At 38.5% G+C, this 16983-nt stretch overlaps 1 protein-coding gene across 1 annotated transcript; it reads right to left on the reverse strand.

The window, feature by feature from the left end:
* Positions 1-3832: 3832 nt before the first annotated feature.
* Positions 3833-16956, reverse strand: LOC120715730 (arfaptin-1-like). Its single transcript, XM_040002824.1, has 8 exons — positions 16653-16956; positions 14576-14676; positions 10312-10408; positions 9473-9585; positions 9168-9389; positions 8052-8209; positions 7659-7833; positions 3833-7131 (listed from the first exon to the last, which is right to left on the reverse strand). The coding sequence occupies exons 2-8, from the start codon at positions 14645-14647 to the stop codon at positions 6976-6978; spliced, it is 993 nt and encodes a 330-aa protein (XP_039858758.1). The 5' UTR covers positions 14648-14676; positions 16653-16956; the 3' UTR covers positions 3833-6975.
* Positions 16957-16983: the final 27 nt, after the last annotated feature.

Here is a 16983-nt window from a genome sequence, read left to right on the forward strand (position 1 = left end):
TCTTCTAATTTCAAATGTGTAGAAATAAACTTCTGTGAGGGCTGATGAGGTCCTACCTCCACAAGCCACTGCGAACACAGCATCCACCCTTTTGCACCTCCTCGTAGCAGTCAGGAGCTATAATGATTATGCTTTATTGTCCCTTTTGACCCTAATAGTGACCATCATTTCCAAAGTAAACCCCATGTTAGATTCAACAACACTACAAATTAGTGACTGAGACCGTAAACTCCCTAAGAAAGTGTTTACTGAGGCGCCAAAGCAAAGAAGCTGAAGGCCTGCTCCTCCACAGACTTCTGTACAATCAGACTTCTTTCTGCAACTGCCCCTAGTGGTCAGCAGAAAAAATACAGCTTTAAAGCTCTAATGTATTTAATAACAGATTGGGTCTCCATCAGTGGTATCCTGTACTGTCATTGGCCATCGCTTAAAACGCTCACCTTACTGTTGAGAAAAGTTTATCTCGGGTTCCACAGAGAGCATCGCCTGTGTTCAGTTAGCCAATCAACTACATACACTACTAACTTTCCACTTCTCACTTGGTACATTGTCTCCTTACTTTCCAGACGCTTTCTTCTTTTTGTTTAATTTTTTCCTCATGTATGACCTTTCCCTGTTTTTGGATTTTTGCCCTTTGCCAGCCTCTTGTAGGAAGTGTTTCCTTGTGAGCGCTTTGGATTTAGGGGTTTGCTCTCTCTGTTTCTGGCATACTGCATTTGTGTCTTCTGCTCCTCCTGTGAACACTTACAGTGATTTGTTAAGAGATTTCAGTGACCAACAGATGGACACCATCCCTACAACAATGTGACAAATTCATCACTAAACGAATATTAAATTGATACAAACGCACATCTATGTTAGAAAGACACACCTTCAAACAAATACGAGTAAAGCAAAGCTGAAGCTACTCAGTGCGTGCTTCAGTCTTGACAAGTTAATCATCGAGTTTGTGGACGAACCTCTTTTAAAAAAAAACAAAAAAACAAAACTGGAGCTGAGACAAGAGAGGTGGGAGTCTTTGTGAGAAACTCTATCCCGCTGGTGAAATGTTTGGGAAAATGAGCCTGGATGCAGGAACACACATTCACAGACTCGCTCAGACAAATAGTAGAATCAGTTTTGTGTGCTGGTGTTGCCAGGTGAGTAATTGCCTCTCTTTAAAGCAATCAGAGCAACAGAACCACAAACAGACCAGGGTCTTATTCTAAAATCGCTTCACTGATCCCCTCCATTTAAAGCAAGAATCACAACACTGCATACTAATACACCCTGCTTCAAGTCTAGTCCTTTTATTCTTGGAAAACAATTATAATAACATTGTGCACACGTAGATTTGATGTTTTAAGGTTTCTTGTTGCTGGTGTTAAGTTGAGCTTGAAGGAAAGTCAAGGTTAGGCCAGCATCTGTCATCATTAAAGAGTCTGATGAGTGAAGGACATATTTTTCTTGCATAATATACACTTTTTTTTTTCTGGAATTCAGTATATTAAATATTAAAATGATGGATGGTCAAAATTTTAATGGTCAAAATTTTAAATACTTTGATACAAATGCATAAATGTGAGTCTTTTTGAGTCTATAGCTGATGTTTTATCTGCACATCCAGAAAGTAGTTTAGCAATTTACAAGTGCTGGATGCTGCCCCTCGGCAAGCTTCCAGATGCTGGTCAATGAGATGAAAGTGAGCTTTTAGTGCAGGGATTTAAAAAAAAAAAGGGAACTAAATTGGAGTGTTTCAGACAGCAGTTGTATGAAGAGCCAAACTAAATCATGTGAAGCTACTCAAGTAAAGCCACAGACTAAAAATGTAGCAGAGAATGAGCTGTTTGTATAGCTAAACATTTCTTAAACTCAAAGATTAGGAAAAAATCCATGTCTATTTTTTATGCTTCAAATAATTATGTGAAGCATAAAAATCGGTAACTTTAAGTAAATATAAAAATACATAACCATAAATAAAGATAAAAATACATGACCTTATTTATGACTTTCTATCCACAAAGGAGGCAGGCTTAGTCTCGATTCCACAACAGGTGCAGATCTTGGAAAGCATCTAAAAATCATTCAGTTAAATTAATAAACTGAATATTTTTATTGAGTCTCTCAGATATTAAACCTAAGTTCAATAACAATTTTCAATTTTTTAAGAGGTTTGCATACATAATTATACTTCGAGTTACAAGATAAAAATGCTCAAAACGACAAGTAACTTGCTGATGTCTGTGAAGGTTCTCAGTCATCCAGGTCATCGTAGTCAAAGGAGCTTGCAAAGAAAAGCGTCTGGACTTCTTTAAGTTGCTTGAAGACGTTTCACCTCTATATTGTTTCACCTGCCATCTATAATCCAGTTTTGAGATCCCTTCCCAGACGCCTTAACGCCCACTCACATCCTGGGCCATCTGATCTCAGGAATTCGCATGATAAGATGGGGCCAGGTTTCACAATGAACACACCCGAAACCCTGGCTGATTGGGACCCACACCCAGTTTCACACCTTGGCTCAGGCGATTAGAGGATCATCAGGGGGTCCTTTTGTCCCTCTGTGGGGGGATACTCCCACTAGGTTTATATCTGGGACTCTCCACCATTTGACCTTAGAACTGAAGAAGCTTCTCGGATGAGAGGTGAAAAGTCTTCAAGTAACTTAAAGAAGTCCTGACGCTTTTCTTTGCAAGCTCCTTTGACTAACTTGCTGATGTTTACTATGGTCACCATCTCAGTCCCCATATAGGCCTGTGCATCTTGGATGATCTGATATCGTCGCGTGGGTGTTCTTCCTGGAACAACATAGTAAACGTTGTTCCAGGATCAACATTGCAAGTGACCAATCACATTGTTGTGACGTTATTCTTTGGCGCGCCAAGCCATTCGTGCATTTATGAAATTCCAATGTTGCAAGGACAATATCAATTCTGCTTAGCGTTTATTAAAGGGTCAGGGCCCGTTGATCGGCGGACAGAGGCGGTTTCTCGCAGCTTAAGTACAGTTTTTTGTTTTACGGCAGTTTTTCCCGAAGTCGCAAAAGTATGACGTCACAACATTCTGATTGGTCACTTGCAATGTTGATCCTGGAACAACATTTACTATGTTGATCTGGGAAGAACACCAACACGACGATATCAGATCGTGCATTGATCTTTCAGCGACCCTCTGGCAACTTCTGGCTGTGAAGGAAAACAAATGTGTATTCTCCAACCGGTTAATGAATGGTTGCTTGGAGTCATTAGGTGTCGGTTACTGCAACAAAAACCTCCTTGTGATTGCTTTAGGAGCTAGCAGGTTGCCAAAGTCAACAGCAGTTTGCATGGAAGCTGCTGACTTGTCTGCAAACACTTGCAAACTGCTTGCCAAAGCGTAGTAAGTGGTGAAGAGCATGATGTAAATTGTGCTACTTCAAAGTTAACTTTGAAACTTTTAATATGTGCTAGTCGTAGCAGTATTGTGTTGCACTTTTTCAAGTTTGACTACAGCTCAGAGAGTAAAGGGGCAGGGTTTGTACAGTGGTCAAGCTGGTATCTTCCATAAAACTACAGCTGGCTGCAGAAATTTACTAGAAATCAAGTCACTCTTTGTAACTGATTTCACCTGATGATAGCCAGCCACCGAAAATACTTTTCAGTCTGTGAGGATAAAATAAAAAAAAAACAACAACAAGAAAACATACTTTGGCAAAGGAAAGAAAAACCAAAGCACCTGGCAGTGGAAAACACCCAAAATCTGACCGGGAATTTGTGAAACTAAAATGAAAAGATTTGATGAATCTGAGTAAAATCTGAAATGATTACAGAGTCAAACTGTCAAAATCAAGCCAGAAATTCATGAACAAAATCTATCATATTTGTACACTCATCGATTTTATTTCATAGGTTTATTAACACATACAGAGTAAAATAATTTTGCCTTGTGTCTACATACATGTTGGTCCTTTTTCTTCACGTTGAATAAAAAGCAAAATTTGTATTTTCACTTTCAGTTTTACTTTAGCCCTGTGGGTAAAATCCTGAGAAAAAGCTAACTGATAATCAAACTGCTGAAACAAAGCCAGTTGACAACAAACTGTGGTGGTGTTGGTGGAAAAATCCCCAAACTTTCATTTGCCTGGTGAAAACCCCAAACTCTTTCTGCTTCAATAAAAAAACAAGCAGACAAAGTCAACTCAATTCAGTCAATTCAAAGACTGTGGCTTATCTTTTCTAGACATATTAGATTTGGCAAGTTGGGTGTAACCACCATCTGACTTAATGAAAGAAAAAAAAAAAAAATACACATCAAATACAAACCCACAAAAACAAATTCAAGGTCATCTTATTAGATTTTCTCCTTAGCTTTCAACTTTGTCTTGCAGATTTCCTACAACTGATGACTGCGCAATCCCAGAAACCTCTCTTTAAGCTAATATTAAGGTGTTCTCCAAATGCAACTGAAAGCTCAAGAAAAATAATCTAGTAAACGACCTTGAGATAAGATTACTTTTCAAACTACTCTTTTTTTAATTTGTCGAAAAATAAATTAGCAGTCAATCAATATATTCACCACACACAAACAAGAAGTAATGAGCTTGGATCAAAAGTGTGGATTCAAGCTCAAAATATAATTTAAAACAATCACAATGTTGCAAGGTTTCCTCTAACAATCTAAAGTCAAACCAAACCATTTCTTAAAGATGTCGAGCCTGAAAGTGATTTTGGTCACCAAACACATCACAGGAGTATCAGTTTACACCCAGTGGAAATTCCCTTTAAAGTCACAGATACATCAGGAAAGGGGAACTCAAGTCACTGGCAGTTTACACATTTACATGCAAGAAGGTCGTTGGGACATTATTGCACTGCATCTTACAGTCATTGCATATTTGGTCTTGTTGAGGTATACAGACACAAACATAAGAGTATTCATACATGCCAACATAACATAAGGGAGTCATTCAATGAAGATTACTACAATCTTATGAGTAATGCATATGGCAGACTATGGTTTGGATAGAGTGCAAAGTGCGCAAGAAAATATGGTAGATGGACAAAATAACAGGAACAGGCACCAGCAAATCAACCCCCCCAATATTATTTCAACACAATTTTACCATTTCATCTGCTTTTTTGTCCATCAATGGAAGAGTCCCCAAATTTTTGGTTTCATTTGGGAAAATACAAAAACAACAAGGTAGCAAATGTGTTCATCATCCTCAAATAATGCATATCTACGAATATAAAAGTAGTGCATTGGCTCCCGAGTCGCCCCCGAAAAGGCTAACTTCAGCTGACCTTTCCTCACCAAAAAAAATTTCTTGAGCTCAGAAAGTAAACAGCCTAAACCTGGAACTTAACTGGTTTCATTAGTCTTTATTTGGTTGTGTAGCTTACAGATGAAAATAATAAAACAGAAGTGTGCAGGAACCTGTACATTAATAGGAGTGTTAGTTCAACTCTAATATTTGGCTGATGGTTAAATATTGCTGGAAAGTTGTTTTTAGCCAACATTTCTATACTTATAAGGCACCATGGTCGACATATAGTAAAACTTTTCTTACAGCTTTACCCATTAAACACTTTGCTCAAATGTTCCCTAAAAGTCTGTCTTTCTCTAAAAAAAAACAAACAATGTATTATGACCAACACACAGCAAGATGAATCCTACTGGAAAAAAACAGTGCCTGTTTTATTTATTTAAAACTCTACAACTTTTATTAATGTGCAACTCTTAATGTGAACGTCCAAAATAAAAAGGAAAACCTTTTTACTGGTGAAGCCTGAAAGATTGGTATTAAACAACAAGCAGTGCTAACATACTAGATAAACGCCAACATTTTTGGCTATTAGCCAACCATTGGACCAACATGTTTTTGCACCGTGAACAAGCGAAGAACATGACCAACAGCCAATCAGACCAGGGGTTTAAACCTAAATCTCTGGCATACTGACAACCAACGCTCACTATCGACATCACGATCACTGTTTTGTTGTGACTGACCTTTAGAGGTGACAGAGTTGCTTGTGATGTAAACCATAGAAGAAAGTGACAACCAGCCAAGAACAGTGATACTGTGATAGCTACATTTGGAGGTGGCCATTCTTCAGCAGTCAAAATAAATAAAACACAAAATCTGAATCACACGTAACCAGTTGCTGGATTTGAGTTTGGCATTTTGGTTTTTATCGATATACAAATACGCACATCAAATCCAAAGGTTACTGACTTGTTTTAGGTTTAGGTTTCAGCATCAACAGAAGTTGAAAATGACAAAAACAACCCAAAACAATTAGCTGATATTTTCACACCAGTTAGATTCTGCTGATATCTGCAGATATTTGACACTCAGATTTAATTTGCTTAATGTTGCTGGTAGAGACAAGAGAACTGTAGCAGCCTTTTTTGACTATGAAACTGTTTTCCAGCAGTGGTGTTGAGGCACTTTCGGGAGCTGTGAGCTTGTGACTGCAGTGGCTGAGGATTTTGGAAGTTCAAAGAAAGGCTTACTGACTCCTGGAGGATTAGATGGATTTACTCCCCAACACACTGAAACAGAGGTAAGAAACCCAGGAGAGTGCAAATGTTTGTATGTCTATGAATAAATGCATTTTACTGAATGAATGAGAGATGATATTTCTCTTAAATCAGAATTATTTTTAAGACTTATTACAGACTCACATTTTGAGACCTTTTCAAGGCCTTTCCAGACCTCCATGAGTTACACCAGAACCCATGAAACCCTTTCTACATCCCAAATAAATTATTTTTGCTAACTCCCAATTTTCTGTAGCGAACACTCAACTTTGTTTCCAGAGCTCTTTGTGAGGCTGGAAATTCATCCCAAATCTAACAAATTAAATTCCACTCTGGTATAAATGAATTAATCACATTAAACATTTCTAGCTGAGTACTCCCAAACTTTTCTCACGGAGAATCCATGAATGCCAAATGTTCCTCTGACTCCCTCTGATTCTGCCTTACAGCTCTATTGGTTGTTGCTTTGCTGTGTCAACTTTCTTCCAGGAAGGAGGGGACATCGGTGCTGACGTTGTTGAGATGTTCTCCGGCCTCTTGGATGTTTTTCTCCAGGAAATTCTGACAGGACAAGCTGTGAGCTGCAAAGGCGCCGTGGAGCATCCACAGCTGATTACGGAGGACTTTGACCTGCATAGGAAAGAAAAAAATAACACTTTTTTATTAACTGCGTTAGATGACACTACAATAATTTTACTCAATTCACATGTGGTTATTTAAGTTATTGTTATTCCAACTTAGAAACACTGCAGATTAGAAAGTTAGCTAAAACCCTAAACTATAACAGTGACACTGGATTGGGAATTTGTTGTACCAGGTATAAAAACGGTGCACATCGCTTTGTTTTAGCATCGTATTGTCATTTAAATAAGAGTATTTTACTGGGGAAAACCTGATCAACTGTTTTTATTATATAAACATTATTATTATCATCATCTCCTAATAAAAAGTAGTCATATCAACAAAATATGGCTTAATGTGACAGAATATTTTATAGTCGAATAATTTGGGGAAAAAAATGCATGGAAACGATGAGAAACCTTAAAAGATGCTAAAAACTATTTCACTTGTCACATGGTTTCAGTCATACGTCGTCACCTCCATTTTTATTCCCTAACTTCAGATGCACAAGGTAAAGATCAATCCAATAATGTCACCTTGTTCCCCTCCAGCAGCTTGACTTTGACTGACAGGTCGTCTCGGATCTTCTCGTACTTCTCCCTCTGAGTCTGGAAGTCTTTCTGGGCCTGCTCCAGTTTGGGCACGGTGACAGCATCACGGGGGCCCATGTTCAGCTCCTCCAGATCGACTCGGAACGCATCATACTCGATCCTGGAAGACAGGAAATTGACACGGATGTGTGCACTGAAGCTCCCTGTTGTGTTGTAGTGGTTAGGCATCTCTCATTTGATCTCAATTTCCTGCTGCGTGGGTGCAGAGATTAACCTCCCTGCTTCTTTCTGGTTGGATGTTAGTTTGATTGCAGAGTCACTGTCACAGCACATGAATTTATTGAGAAAGGGAAAAAGGAAGTGTGCTTTTTAACCCACCTGACAGTCTCATACTGCTTAGCATTGATCATTGTGTCTTCAATGGTTTTGTTCACCAGTGTGTTCATGTCAGATGTGAAGGCGTTGATGGCTTCCGTCAGCGTTTCGCCGCTCTTGGAGAGAAACCTCTGAGCGTCTGCATTTATGCCAAACTCCAGCTGGTATTTATATTACAAAGAAAATGTAAGGTAAGCATGACGCATAGAGACATAAAAGCCACATCAATGGGAACTATAGCTGGTTAAATGAACCTGAATCATCTGTTAGGTTAGTTTACAATCAGAAAAATGGCAAATCATTTGAACCCGAGATCTTTAATGGCGATATCGTCCTCTGGATTCCAGTTTATGACTGGACAAGATATCAAAACATTTCTTAAAGATTTCTTAAGGTTTACATGGACTCTGTGTAGCTTTTTCCATATATTAAAGCCTTTTTATCACCAATTTCTTAAAATGCTGTAAAGCTTGTCTGACTCTCCCTGTAACAGCTTGAGAGATTTCAGTGTGAAGGACTCTGAAAATCTAATTTATGTGACGTTTGTGCTTCTTCCAAGTGCCCACAGTGAATAACGCTAGCTCACGCTAGTTATGTAGCCAGTGAATATTTGGAAGTCACAGCTCTCTCGTTACATTTGGTTTCAAGATACCAAGATATTTAATGACGAAAGCTCTCAGATCTGGGCTTCACAGGATTTCACTATTTAATTATTATTATCATTAATATTATTTAATTAGTGAGGTCTTTCATACTGTCTGTGGTGGGGAACCAAACAATCTGTCTGCACTAGCAGGTAAACTAGCAGATTTCGACTTTTACTCCTTTATTGGCACTAATGTGGAAGTTATACCTGAGTGTTGACATCTATCATTCGGGAAAATATTTCAGCAAGTCACAATCAATATGACGACCAAAAACAGTAAACAATCAGGAGATTGTGTTTTTACAGCATAACTTGGGGATTTTTATACATAATCTTTGGACAAAGAAACTTAGAGTTCAGCATGTCACCAGCACTGGATCTAGTAATTCTAAATACATCAAAGGTTACTGTATGTAATCCTGTTAGCATTAGCAGGTAGACTTAAAGTAGCAGCTTGTATCCCCAATACTTACGTGCAGAGTTGGGGTTTTGACGCTGAGTTCTGTGAAGGCATCCCCGAGGTTCTTCTGGGTAACTGTGAGCTGAGAGAGCTGACTGGCAAGCGTCTGAGCCAGACTGGTCATATTTTCATAGCGCTGTCGGTCGTCTTTGAGCAGCTCGAGGCGGGGCTCCAGGTCCAGATCCACGGTACGAGACCCACGGCCAAGCTTCTCCGAAAGAGCCTGCCTGGTATACTGTGGGGAGACCAGATCGATAGTAAATGATTATATCTGGCACCAAAGTACAGTAACAGGAAGTCTAGTCAAAATCCTCCAACCTTATATTTGGTGATGCTCCAGTTGCGAACTCTTCTGAACTTCTCGCTGGCAGGGTTGCTGTTGTTACCTTGAATCACCACACCTTGGGGTATCTCAGGTGTGAGTGAGAAACCTGGAGTTGGGGTCAAAAATTTGACAAAGAAAAAGAAGTAATCATAATATTTCAATAATCTCTTTCAACTATTAAAATGTATGGATCAGACTGGATCTACAAAAGCTGTTAAAGTTATTAAAATGTTAACTTTTTGGACAGACACATAAATAATATTGCACTTCTCTATGAAAACACTTCAAATGTGCGTACAGTTACACTTCAGTATAGTGATGCTTGTATCAGCAGCAATAACAGTGCATTTGATTGGATGCAACAGGAGTCTAATGACTTTGCTGCAGTTTTCACACTCTGGAGCGCCCTCTAGTGGACAAAGATGAGCATCAAAATATCCTTAAAATACCTCAAGTAAAAATATTCTGTACGTGGAATCATATACATTACATTACTGGATGATTATTATTATTGACTGGGCAACATGTATATCACTTTAATATTGTAGCTAGAGAGGATTTGAATTACCTGTACTGTGCTGGGTACATTTATGTCTAATAATATTTCTTCCCAATTTATTGGGAGAGTTGTATTTAAAAAACGCTAAATAATAGTAACTAAAGATTTAAAATACGTGAGATGGAGTACAAAGCACAATAAAAGTACATTAAAACTTTATGCAAGGTACTTGAATAAACGGGCCAAATTATAGTCTACCAATGGACTGGAATATCCTACACCACTGGCATTAGAGGTGGGTGGTGTTCAGCTGTAAGTCCTTCACTTCTTTACCTTTGCTCTGCTTCTGTTCCTCTGGAACATCTGGAGTGGTCTCAGCTGTGGGGGCAGTAACATCGTTGCTGGCGTGGCTGCCATTACCGTTTGCTTCCTGTAAAAAACATCACTGTTTAATTAACGGCTTCTATCATTATACGGTCTACTGAGGACATGATGTGCCCAAGCAGCTTGTTGTATCTAAAAGTTACTTGCAGATCTCTTTGACCTTCTCAAAATTCAAATTTTGACTGGTCTGTGGGGTTAGACTGGTCTCAGTTATACTCGCAAATTAATGCAAATCAAGCAGTTTCAAACAATTGTTTTTGCTAGCAATCGATCACCTCCTTGATGCGAGGTTTTGGCATGTCTATGAATAACATGCACCTTACCCCATAGACTAGCTTAAGCCAAAGGCCCAGTGTTGTCACTTCTAACAATCTCCATTAACCAGTAGCACCCAACAGCAACGAAAGGAAATGACACAGCTCATAATTAGCTACAAAAAAATCAATTAATTGAAACTTTTCAGTAGGTTTGCTATAAACTGCACGATTAAATAATTATCCAGTGAGCTACAGACATGCCACCCCTGGAAAGTAAAGCATTTCTTTTGACTAATTTCACACTGGTCACCCTTATCTGCCAAAACAGAGGCAACTGACTAACATACAAGGGGCAGTCGTTTAGTGTGGTCTCCTAATTTTGACAAAGTGCCAGGGTGTAGATTCTAAGTTACTGTACCCAGTAAGCATATCTTACATATGTTTTCTAATGGAATAATGACACACTGACACACTGACACACACTGACACACACTGACACACACACACACACACACACACACACACACACACACACACACACACACACACACACACACACACACACACACACACACACACACACACACACACACACGGCTCACTGTGCTGCAGGAAATTAGCTCAAAGGTTTCGTGCCACATTGAAGTGACAGCGAGGCACACAGTGACGCAAATCAAGCCTCTCAGTGCCCACCTTGGATTTTTCCAAAGGTTAGAGGAGCTTATATGTGACTGTAAGGGTCCGGATTTCTGTGGCGAGTTATTAAAGGTCCAATAACAGAGGTTTATCGAGAAACTGTTTCTCCACTTATCAGTCCACTATAGATATCCTCTCTATCTATTAACTATAGGCCAGACATGAAGTTATTTTTTGTGATTTAAGCTGTGAAGAGATCTGGGTTCAATGGTTCATACCTTTTCTTCAATACTTTCCTTCTTTTACTAATGGAGTCTGTAGTAGTTTCTACCAATGTTTGGTAAATAAAGTTAACACATGACACTGAATTGGATAAGTGAAGATGGATGGATGGATGGATGGAGGCATTTCATTTATTCTTTTCACCATGTTTAATGTTTATTCCTGAAGAACTCTGGTGCTACCAATGGTCTCCATTTATGTGTATAACATTTGAATCGAACAGCAGATTTTCAAATCTGAGGTTTCACAGGTGGCTTGAGCCATCAAAGTTTCCATGACTGGTGACCCACCAGGTTCTATGTTGTTTTTAGACAACAACTCAAACCATCAATCTAGTTAATATATTTTACAGTGTTGTCATCAAATTAATCTAACTAATTTATACATGGAAAGAAAATGAGAGATTAAAGAGACAGTTTAATGTGGAATGAATATGATTAACCAGCACAACAACCACTGGGACTGAAGCACAAAATGTTCACCTGAGGTTGGCTCCAAAGTGCTCCCCAACTTTATATCCAAAATAAACATGTTTGCAAATAAAAAGCTGTTTTGGCCTCTAAGGATGGTTCCTCCATCATAACTGCACAAAGACTCATGTTTTTATAAATCATCCATTTGGAAACCTCTAAGGCATAATGTTAGGAGTGCAGTCACTTTGACAAGTTTCCAGATACAGAGCTGTGGTAATCCATCATCTCTTAGTCACTGAACTGGACCTCCTGACCATGTTAATGGTGGTTTTTTTGTGGAGAATGGATTTATGTGATGCATGGATTGTTGTATGGTACAGACCATCCAACAAGTTTGTATTCCAGGTTTGAGTGAAATGGAGGATCCACCATTTTTGGGACTTCTGTGTTCTTTTCATTTATTTAGCTGTGGCAATAGAAGAAACGTTTGTGTTTGGCCCTCATAACATCTCAAATGAGGTAACATCACATCAGCCCCCCTCACCAACAACATCAGCTCATCTGCTAAGAACCTCACTGTTTTCTTTAAATCAGCATTACAATTTGAAATCCAGCATAAAAATAAATAAAATCAAACCTTTACTGTCATCCAATAATATCCAACTTTCAGTAAACGCTTTCATTTTCTTCCACCTTGATTATTCGAACTAATTCACGTGCATCTCTCAGCCCTCTGGCTCACATATCACACCTATTCTTGCTTTCCTTCACCGGCTTCCAGTGAAATTCAGAATTCATTTAAAACTTTGTTAAAAAGATATAAAGCCCCACATGTCCCCATCTGATACCTTATAACATCAGTCACTTTCTCTGATAATCTGACCACAGTCTGCGAGGTGATCACGCTTTGGACCACCTTCCTCAGCCCATCAGGTCGGCTGAGGTTGTGGCTTACTGTAAACGACTGCTGAGAACAGAGTTTTATAGATGAATCTTTCTCCCATTATTCTTGTGTTTGTGTGTATGCAGGAGAGAATGTAAGACCGTATGTTTGAACACTTATGTGTAATGTAAGCTTTTACTCAGACGCTTTGCAAAATTGTATTTTTTAATTGTGCTCTACAGCCTACATTTTTTCCACACACGCATAAACCCTGAGGTCTGTCTAGCAAAGGTTCATTTTTAGTGGAATGTAAAGAAAAGGTTTCACAAGTTTACTCGTATTAAAGTGTAACGTGTGTGGCGTCAACCTTCTCATGTGACCACTGAAAGCATGATAAAAGAACCATTGTTTTATTTCAGTCAGTCACCGGTCGTGAAAACAAAAAAGCAAAACAACAAGCTGCTGGATATTCACGAGCAGCAGCTGACACGTTCCAGTTTACAAAAAGCAACTACATGTAGATGCAAGGAGCACCACTCCTGCCTCCCGCTGTCACACACTTAATATTAACCACAACAACGGTCTTCGAATCACTGATTCATCTGCTCACTGTGAATGTTCATCGCACCAGTTTGCCTTTGTTGTCATGGCAGCAGCTAATAAGATTACAGAATCTGCCCGCCAGGTTGCACAGCCACATGCATTACATGTAAAAACAAGTGCACTAACCACAGGTCTGTTTTAAATCTACACATCGCTCTGATGCTTTGCTGCTGAGCGGCGGCAGGAGCAACGGCATGTCGTTTGTTGTCCTTCACATGAAACTTTTACTGGTCGTTTAAGATTTTCCAGTATTTTCATTGAGGGCTTTAAAGTAGAACGTGCTAGTTTGTACACTGGACTTTTTTTAGTTCCAATGAAAAGCGTCCACAGTGCTGTTTGTGGATTATACAAATGAGCTGATGTTTACTCTACTGGAAACCAGCAGCATTGGGGCGTGGTCTTTAAACCACAGCCTGCCCTGTTAAAGACGAGTACAATCAGTTATTCAGGATGGCTACAGCTTACATGAGTTGATGGGTTGGTTGATAAACTGAACACTTTTTTCCAATGATTATGAAACACTTATAATTTTCTACTTCTTTCCTTTCATTTTCAGCACAAAGCTCTTGTTTGTTATGGGTTTTAAATCAAGCACATACCTTCTGTTAACAGCAGCGTATTTTCTGTACTTTTTAAAAGCCCTGACTCACTCGCTGTTCAGTTCAGCTCAATACAAAAAGGACAAATTGGTCAACAAGATCCAGCTAGTACAAGTACGAGTCTGAAAATGCCTCTTTGGGGGAACCTGAAGAAGGCTTGTTAACATTCATCTCCCTAACACTTTTTTTTTGATAGTGATGTGATATGTTAGTGCCACTTCAAATTGCCATCGCTCTCCCAACAAGACCTCACAATACAGCCTTTACACTCACTGTTTGTCCTCCATCATCTTAACCAATTTTGTCTCTAAACTTGTCTTTTTTTCTATTCTAATTATATTTAAATTCAGTGAAATCCTCTGTTAAAAGGCATCTACTAAAATTTTCAGATCCAGCATTATGTGCCATTATCTGCATGTATATATACACATGTCCATGTTTCTGCCTCCTACCATCATCTGCGCAACAATATTTCCCCCCTTCTTCACAAAAAGCAGGTCCTACTAAACTCTTATTGCTCGTGCCATCGAACAGGCTCACCTTTGGAGGAATTTCTTCCTCTGTGACAGCGGACGCCACGGTGACACTTCCTCTCTGCTCCACCACGGCCATCCTCCTCTTCCTCCCTCGCTCCTCTTTTACTAGACAAACAGAAAACAATCATCTGTGCTGTTAAAAAACTTGTTCACGTGATTGTTATGAAAACTTTTTCAGAGTGGTGTTTCTACCCAATCATTTCACCACCTGTTTTTATTAGAATGAGCTCTTTAATAGAAGCTAAGCTACACCTGACTATTACTTGACTATTGATTAATTATTATTATCAGTAACAATGCTGTTATTCACCGTGTTCCATAAAATAAACAAAAAAAAGTAAGTGAACTCTTTTAAAGTCAAACTATCTTTGGATGTTTAACCAGGACAACACTGACGTGATGCAACTGTACACCTTTTGTTTAAGCCAGTGTGAATATGACTGGTTTTTATGCCTGGGTGGCCCCTTAAACAAAATTTGTGTATGTATTGCTTATATATTCAATATTGCTTTAAAATAACAGTCAAAATAAATGCCATGTAGTGTGAGACTTGCTTCTAAGATTACTTTAGTTAAAGGAAAACATGATAGAATAAAAGCACAAACAGGATCAGCATCTCTTTCAGTCTAGAATCTAACGCCACCTATTGGTCACAGAAGTGCACAGCTCTAAAAAAATGAAAGTCCGCAAATGAAGGCTTATCTGACTTCCAAATGCTTTAAACACACCCTGCATCCTGCAAAACAAACCTCGTGCCATCTTAAAACAGACTGACAACATTACAGAGGGAGTTTAAACACACGCTGACTGAACAACTTTACCCAAAAGCTGCATGAATCACTCACGAGCTGGGACGTGTTTGCCATTTACGGGGCCTGTGAGTCAGTGAAGCACTCTTATGACATGGACAAGTAATAGCCACTGTAACACAGGTAATAAAGTTAAACTTTACTTAACTTTACTTAAAGTACAAACCTCTCATTATAAGTGTGCGATAAGACAGATCAGCAGGTAAACGGTGACCTTTGACCTCACGTGTAACATCACAAGGCAGAAATGATCCAGACAAAGTTATTATGCAAACGTGATATAAAAGGCCGCATTTAAAAAATAAACAATGCAACAGGAAAAATTAAGCTAATCTAAACTTCTGCTTATTAAAAGGGAAATATGCTTTACTTCCACCAACAAGTCGGTGAACACAAAATTATCATTTTTGTTGCTCAGAGTAGAGCCAAATAAAAGCCAGAAATTTAAAACATTTTTGTTTAAACTACTGTTACGCATATACATTATTTTTAAATTCATTTTAAGTTTTACAAAACCTTGAAAAAGAAATTCATGAAACAATTAGAGTTAATTAAAAATTAGAATGAATAAAATGTAGTCATATTTACCCATTTACCGCACAACTTCATATGCTTTACTTAAAAATGTTTACATTTTTAATAATGAAAGCTTCAATAAAAAAAATAACAATGACACTAATATAATAAAATAAAGAAATCAATTAAAACTGTATTAAAACACACACACACACACACACACACACACACACACACACACACACACACACACACACCAAATGCCTAGGTGCTTTGTTTACATCTTTTTTAGTTCTTCGTAATTTTTATTATTTAATTCTAAAGATTTTCTGCAGCTGGATTAGTGAGAAGTTTGCAGGTTAAAAATGGAGAGGAAACCTAAACTAACAATGATTAGGTAAAAAGCAAACAAACAAACAGAAAAAGAGAATGAATTTCTGCATCATTTTACGACATTAATCTTAGTAATAGCCTGTATGTGTAGTAAAAGCTTCCTGCTGTATTCTTATTCACTCAGTTTCCAGTTTATTGCTACATCGAGCTGGAAGTTAAAAGCCTCATACAAGTAGAGTTTTTTTAAGGTTTTGCAAGAAACTTCTTAAGTATTTTCACACATGACAAAGTAACTAAATCCAGTTTTTACATCAGTTTATACGCGTTAAAGGCGGATTAAAGCGTGTTTAAGTCCCTCTTGACATCAAATAAGTTAAACAGAAACAGACAGCGCCCATTCGAGACACTGCAGACAGTTTTTACCTTCACAGCTTTAAAAGAAACTCTGCTTTTTCTTCTTCCGGGCTTCTGCTTTTTCCCCTGCCGTCAGCTCCGCATATTTAAACGTTACAAGCTGAAAACTGGACTAATTAAAAAGTTGTGAAGCAAAATCAAGAACGAGGAAAAAAAGTCACACACACCCGGAAGTTTTTTTCGTTTTTCTGTAGGGGATGCTTGCGTTAACCTCCTGTCCTCACCTGGAGGGGCGGTGATAGCAATATGAGGTATTAGAGAATTTCTAAATAGTCCTCAACATCCTAGAGCACACCGTCTACAGCCATATTAGCACAGCCAGTGTTAACGCTCTAACGTT

This window comes from Simochromis diagramma, unplaced genomic scaffold (assembly GCF_900408965.1).
Source record: "Simochromis diagramma unplaced genomic scaffold, fSimDia1.1 OVJJ01000457.1, whole genome shotgun sequence".
In the NCBI taxonomy this organism is placed as follows: domain Eukaryota; kingdom Metazoa; phylum Chordata; class Actinopteri; order Cichliformes; family Cichlidae; genus Simochromis; species Simochromis diagramma.